The sequence below is a fragment of the Berghia stephanieae genome, chromosome 3 (genome assembly GCF_034508935.2).
Source record: "Berghia stephanieae isolate SIO BIC M18660-M18661 chromosome 3, UCSD_Bste_1.3, whole genome shotgun sequence".
NCBI lineage: Eukaryota > Metazoa > Mollusca > Gastropoda > Nudibranchia > Aeolidiidae > Berghia > Berghia stephanieae.
In genome coordinates this window covers 21,430,134-21,437,660 of record NC_088362.1, presented here as the reverse complement: position 1 = coordinate 21,437,660, position 7,527 = coordinate 21,430,134, and the positions used below count along the sequence as shown (strand labels likewise).

At 33.6% G+C, this 7,527-nt stretch overlaps 1 protein-coding gene across 2 annotated transcripts in view; it reads left to right on the top strand.

Annotated features, from left to right (window-relative positions):
* LOC144967319 (snake venom 5'-nucleotidase-like) overlaps positions 1 to 6,861 on the top strand; it is a 23,081-nt gene extending 16,220 nt beyond the window's left edge. For both annotated transcript variants that reach the window (XM_078904400.1, XM_078904402.1), the window contains exons 9-12: positions 289 to 408; positions 3,606 to 3,764; positions 4,727 to 4,927; positions 6,463 to 6,861. In XM_078904400.1, the coding sequence (XP_078760526.1) occupies positions 289 to 408; positions 3,606 to 3,764; positions 4,727 to 4,927; positions 6,463 to 6,686 (704 nt within the window). In that variant the 3' untranslated portion in view covers positions 6,687 to 6,861. The remainder of the gene's footprint in view (positions 1 to 288; positions 409 to 3,605; positions 3,765 to 4,726; positions 4,928 to 6,462) is intronic.
* Positions 6,862 to 7,527: the final 666 nt, after the last annotated feature.

Below are 7,527 nucleotides of genomic sequence, written 5' to 3'. Positions count from 1 at the left end.
ATATATATATATATATATATATATATATAATCCCTTATTTACGACCTCCATGCCGTTTTATGTCGGGATCATCCTGCAGTGAATTGGTAAGAGTCTGTAAGATCTGGTGGAAAGTACTTTGCGATAGAATAGTGTCTTATCCAAAGGATAGCAAGCAATTGCTATTTCACACTACATAAACCAGGATATAATCTCCAGTTCCATGGGCCGAACGGTTCTGAAGGACTACTTTTTTTCTAGAAGCTGCTAAGATTAACTTCGAAAATGGTCATCTTACTTTTATCACAGGTAACTTCCTGGCAGATGCCTTGATACGACAGAACTTGAGGTACACAGACTCTCCAGACTGGAACCATGTCGCCATTGCTCTATATCAAGGAGGTGGTATACGGAATTCTATCACTAAAGGTAAAACTGTCTGTTGTACACCGCTTCATATTGGGAGTTAGGTCACAATAGCTTAGTTGATAGAGCACTCGCTTTACTCGCAAAGGTACCGACAATGATCCCGAGATTTTTTTTCCGAGACCCCCGCACATCCAGCAGTGATTGGGTGGATGTATAAAATTCTGGTGGTAAGTAATTTACGATAGACTAGCGTCCTATTCAAAGGATAGCAAGCAAATGCTACTATCCGCTTTACGCTATAGAGACCGGGGTTAACCATGGCCCAATGGGCCTAATGGTTCTGAGGGACTACCAAAAAGAAAAAGAAAAGAAAACTTTGGCATTTATATTGATAATATCAACTAAATGAGCTCAAAGTGATTTACAAGGAGACCCAGCCAACAGCAACAGTTAACATGTAAGACGAGACATAACGCATGTTAGGCGATAGTAAAAAAAATCCCGACAAAGACAACGCTGTTAACGACCAGGTACTATTTTGCACATGAGTACGATGATAGAATGTGAGAAAAGAGCCTTTTCCAAGATTTTGACGATGCGCCGCGTTCCGAACTGAACTCGAACCCTCGGCCTTTCGACCCGAAGGTGAGTTTCATACCAGTAAGACGTGTTCCTCCACCTTGGAGACAGGCCCTTCGCGAATATCTAAATGACACGTTTTCAGACAGAGGGATTGGAAGAGATAATAATAATAATAATAATAATAATAATAATAATAATAATAATAATAATAATGATAATAATAATAATAATAATAATAATAATAATAATAATAAAAATAACAATAATAATAATAATATAATAATAATAATAATAATAATAATAATAATAATAATAATAATAATAATAATAATAATAATAATTATATTACTAAATATAAAAGTTACTTATATAGCGCTCAACTTCCACATAAGTGCTCAGCGGCGCTTTACAATATTAGTTGTCATTCGAACATTCATTCTTTGACAATTTTGAGAATACATATGAAGAAACATTACGCGTGCAAACAAACTCAATCACAGATATATTTACATTCATACACGAACATACACACACACACACACACACACACACACACACACACACATACTTACACCAACATTACTCACTAACATTAGTAACTTATTCTAACGAAAGACGTTTGAATTGATGAATTACAAAAAAAAAATTAAAAAAAAACAACAAAACAAAAAACAAAAAAAAACAACAACAACGACAACAACAAAAAAAGTTCATTTATACAGTGGAAATTGTCAGTCTGAACTTAAGGTAAAAACTGGAATAAAATTAGATTCAAGGCGTATTCTGTGAGCGAAACTATTCGAAAGTTCTGGAAAAAAGTTCTGTCTTAATGTGTTATTTGAAAGACTCGCTGTCTCTAATTAGTTTTACTTCTGGGGAAAGCGCATTCCATAAGATTGGGCGGGGCCACTTACAGAAAAAGACTTATTACCAAGGGATTAAGAGAGGATCTTCAGATAACCTTAGTGACTTGTTGGATTATAATATTGAAATAATCCACGAAGTACACCGGGGCCTGATTATTTATGCATTTTTGAACAATATTACATGTTTTAAAAACAATCCTTTAACTAATTGGCAACCAATGGAGTTTATATAGAATTTCTCTTGTATGGTCATTGGATTTTTGAATCAGTTTTGCGGCTCCGTTTTGAATATTTTGCAAACGTTATATCATTTCGGCCGGCGCACCTAAAAGCAATGAAGTACAATAGTCATACTCTAGTTACCAGAGCATGAACAATAAGTTGTGTAGGGCTATCATCAAGAAGATGTCGGAATTTACCAATATTTCTTAAATAATAAAAGCAAGATTGGCAAGTTTTTGTTATGTGATTCTGCATTGAAGCATCAGATTCTAAGAATGAGACAAGATTTCTTCTAGTTGCAGTTTGCTCTATCTTCAAATTTGAGTCGCCTATGTCATTACTATCAAGATTTATTATTTTCCTTTGTATATTGGCGCCAATCAATAAAACTTCTGTCTGAGAATCATTTAATTTTAGTGTGTTTTCTAACATCCTAGTCTTAATAAACAACAATTTTCAATATCTAATTTCACTGTCTGTTCTTGTCCTGGATGAAAAACGGAATATAGTTGCGCGTCATCGGCGTATAGATGGTAGTTAAAACCGAATGACTCGATGATGTACGTCAATGGTGCTGTATAGAGAGAAAACAGGAGTGGTCCCAAACCAGAACCCCGAGGGACACCACAATGAGTTCTGATATAGTTTTTCCATTACGCGAGTCTATTTGAACTTACTGTGATCTATTTTTAAGGTAGGCCGAAATCCATTTCAAAAGAGTCCCATTCATTCCAAAGTGTTTCTGTAATCGCTGAATTAATTTGTTTTGATCCACTGTGTTGAAGGCCGCACTGAGGTCCAGCTATATCAACAACACATATAATATACCATAAAATTAATTATGTCACTGCGGACACGTAACAGAGCGGTTTCTGTGCTGTGTCCAGTACGGTATTATTATTATTATTATTATTATTATTATTATTATTATTATTATTATTATTAATATTATTATTATTATTATTATTATTATTATTATATATTATTATTATTATTATATTATTATTATTATTATTATTATCGTTATTATATATTATTATTATTATTATTATTATTATTATTATTATTATTATTATTATTATTATTATTATTATTCTCATCATCATCATCATCATTATTATTATTATCATTATTATTATTATTATTATTATTATTATTATTATTATTATTATTATTATTATGTAGTAGTAGTAGTAGTAGTAGTAGTAGTAGTAGTAGTAGTAGTATTAGTATTAGTATTATTAACATTATTATCATAATTATTATCAATATTATTATTATTATTATTATTATTATTATTATTATTATTATTTTTTTTATTATTATCATTATCATTATTATTATTATTATTATTATTATTATTATTATTATTATTATTATTATTATTATTATTATCATTATTGTTATTATTATTATTATTATTATTATTATTATCATTATTATTATTATTATTATTATCATTATTATTATTATTATTATTATTATAATTATAATTATCATTATTATTATTATTACATCATTATTACCATTGTCATCATTATCATCATTATTCATATTTATAAATGTATAACTATTATTTTACAATAGGTGACATCGAGTTGTCGGATGTTATCAACGTGCTTCCATTTGGGAATACCATTGATCTGATAGAAGTAACAGGTCAGGTCCTTTTCGATGTCTTAGAGCACAGCGCCGCTGACTGGGTTCCAGAGGGCGATTTGTATGGAGGATTCATGCAAATGTCAGGTACGGTGCTAGGGCTATAATAAGAATTATATACAGAGAAAAAGAAGAAGAAGAAGAAGAAGAAGAAGAGGAGGAGGAGGAGGAGGAGGAGGAGTAGGAGGAGGAGGAGGAGGAGGAGGAGGAGGGGAGGAGGAAAAAGGAGAGGGATAGGAAGATGAGGAGGAGGAAGAAGAAGAAGAAGAAGAAGAAGAAGAAGAAGAAGAAGAAGAAGAAGAAGAAGAAGAAGAAGAAGAAGAAGAAGAAGAGGAAGAAGAAGAAGAAAAAGAAGAAGAGGAGGAGGAGGAGAAGGAGGAGGAGGAGGAGGAAGAAGAAGAAGAAGAAGAAGAAGAAGAAGAAGAAGAAGAAGAAGAAGAAGAAGAAGAAGAAGAAGAAGAAGAAGAAGAAGAAGAAGAAGAAGAAGAAGAAGAAGAAGAAGAAGAAGAAGAAGAAGAAGAAGAAGAAGAAGAAGAAGAAGAAGAAGAAGAAGAAGAAGAAGAAGAAGAAGAAGAAGAAGAAGAAGAATTATGAGTCAGGCATCACTCCATCCAAAAATTTAAATGGATAAATAAATTTCCTGAAAAAAACTAGCATTAATGATGCTGATAATGATAATGATGATGATTATGATTATGATGATGACGATGATGATTATGATGATGATTATGTCTCTTCATATCCAGGTTAGCGAGTTCGATTCATTGCCGCGTTGTATGGCTTTGTGCAAGCTACCTTGTCCTAGTTCAGTTTGTGGCGCTGCACTGCGGCTGAAGCTTGCGTTATTCCAGTCTTCCTTTGAATATAAGCACCCTAAAAAACATTTCCCTTAGCGATAAATAAAGATAATATTGTTGTTAATATTATTATTATCATCATCATCATCATCATCATCATCATCATCATCATCATCATCATCATCATCATTATCATTATCATCATCATCATCATCATAATCATCATTAATATATTCATTTATAATCCACCAGGGATGCGAGTGGTGTACAATATGAAGAAAAAGGTCGGAAATCGAGTTGTGAAGGCGGAGGCGCTGTGTGCTGACTGCGCCATTCCAGAGTTCCATCCTTTGAACATGACCAAGGTCTATAAAGTCTTGTTGCCATCATTTACTGTAAAAGGAGGTGACGGCTACACCGTGATAAGAGACAACATTAAATCACACACTATAGGTAAATCTAATCATAGTTTTTATCCACTCATAAACAAACTTAACTTGAGCTTTTATATAGCGCGATATCCACGAAACGTGCTCAAAGCGCTTTACAAAAGGCTCATAAGGGCCTTTGTTTCAGCGATTTTGTATATCAATGGCTGGCAGATCAAACTTCTGTAGTCTTCATTTTCACGATTGGCAGCAGCCTCTTATGGTTTTCACACTACTATGTTATGACAATCGACCCAATCAGCAAAGTCCGGTCCGCATTCGTGCACCGCGCAAACCCGCCGGGTAGCATCGTCACAACACACCGTTCGACTAGATGCTCTGCCATCGAATCAAAACTCTGAAGTCTACATACGAGCTTTGCGCACCATGTTTTATTTTTCATTTTGGTATGAAATAAAACATAGTGCGCAAACCTCGTTTTTAGACTTCAGAGAAAGAACTGAACAAGTGTGTATGAAAGGTGCCAGACAAAGCAAGAACGAAAAAAAAAAAAATGAAAAAAAAAGCATCCCAAATAATCAGTCGACCTCGACTGGGGATCGAACCTCAGATCTTCTGATTACAGGCCAGACGTGTTACCATTACATCACAGATAGTTGGGACATTTTAATACCTATATTCTTCACAAGGGTACGCGGTTTACGCTGTGAACCCTCGCTTGCATCAAACAACACATACATTGAACACGAGAGGACGAGGACAAAGACATTTGAGTTGCTACATTTAAAAAAAAAAAATGTTAACATAAAATTACGAAATTAAGGAGCCATTTTTGGGATTTTTTTTTCTTTCTTGCTTTGTCTGGCACCTTTCAATCACACTTGTTCAGATCTTTATCTAACACCGGTGCATGCTCCTTAGTTTCTTAATTTTATATCTGCAAAAATAAAAAAGAAGCGATTCAACTATCTTCGTCCTCGTCCTCTCGTGTTCATTGTATGTGTTGTTTGCTGCAAGTGAGGGTTCACAGCGCGTAAAACGGGTACCCTTATGGAGAATATAGGTATTAAAATTATCGGGGACCGTCTGTGCTGTAATGGTAGCACGTCTGACCGACCGGTCATGAGAAAGTTTGCGGTTCGATCCCCAGCCGAGTTAGACTGAATTTTGGAGATGTTTTTTTTTCTTTTCTTTTTATTTCTTGCTTTGCCTGGCACCTTTCATACACACTTGTTTAGTTCTTTGTTAAGACTTTGTTCAGCACCTTTATTTTGAAAGATGTTTATTGTTATTTTTCATACTCTTGTTGTTAGAGCACTCACTACACCCGCAAGGGGGCCATTATCGGTTACGGGTGCGGTCGACATTTTTTTTTCTGACCCTCTTGTCTTCCCAGCAGTGAATGGGTAGCTTGGTCCGTTAGATCTGGCGGAAAGTACTTTGGTATAGACGTTCGTCCTATCCAAAGGATAGCAAGCAATTGCTTTTGTCCGTTTTACGCTAAATAAATAAATAAATAAATAGATAAATTCGGGCTCCTTGTCTCATATAGCTTCGCGAAGGGCAACTTCTAATACCCTACGTTTATTTTCCCACCAGGCGATGTAGATAATGAAGTGATACTGGACTATATGGAAAAGAATTCTCCCATCACCCAAGGACTGGACGGTCGAATCACGTTTGTACATGATAATGGAGACCATCAGCCTTGCAAGGATGGAGCATCTAATCAAAATAACTCCGCTCCGTCTACTTATTATAACAGCCTGTTTTTCTTATGTGTTATCTATATCGCTTTATGCTTCATTGTCCAAAATTTTTGATGAATCTTTTTGTGATCGAAAAAGTCCAGTCTGATACAAATCCAAGGGATGCTGAGTTTCAGTTGGTCATTAAGTAACGTAACAAGAAACAAAGATAAGATCAAGATAGCAATGATTACTATCTAAATTCCCCTATCTAAGAGTGTACCAGGGTTATTAATACATATAAAATCAAGTTTTTTTTGTGTGTATTTTTTGTGTGTTTTTTGTGTGTTTTTAAAAAAACTTATTTATTTATATATTTATTTATTAATTTATTGATTTATTTATTATTTAATTTTTAATTAATTTATTTTATTATTATTTTTTTTAAGGTCAATATCCCTATACTTGTTTATTGTCGCATTTAAAAGACGGAGATACATCTAAACTGGCAAAGTGTCGACAAAATTTGGATGTCTCCGATTCCTGAGATTTAAAAAACAAACGAAAACAAAACAAACAAACAAAAAAAAAACAAAACAAGATAGTCCACTTTGCCCCCTTCCGCCAGGTTTCTCCAATCACAAATAAATCACGCATAAATCTCCCCGGACTCTGTTGTGAAAGAGTGCCCATGACAATTATGGAGAATATGAATAGTTTGAAATCTGGAACGATGTAAAGACACATAGTCTAGAGCAGTATTAATCCATGGAAATTCCCTGTATAGATATTATTATTGTTATTATTGTTATTATTATTATTATTATTATTATTATTATTATTATTATTATTATTATTATTTCATTATTTTCATTATTATTCTTATCATCATCATCATCATCATCATCATCATCATCATCATCATCATCATCATCATCATCATCATCATCATCTTCATCATCATCATCATCATCAT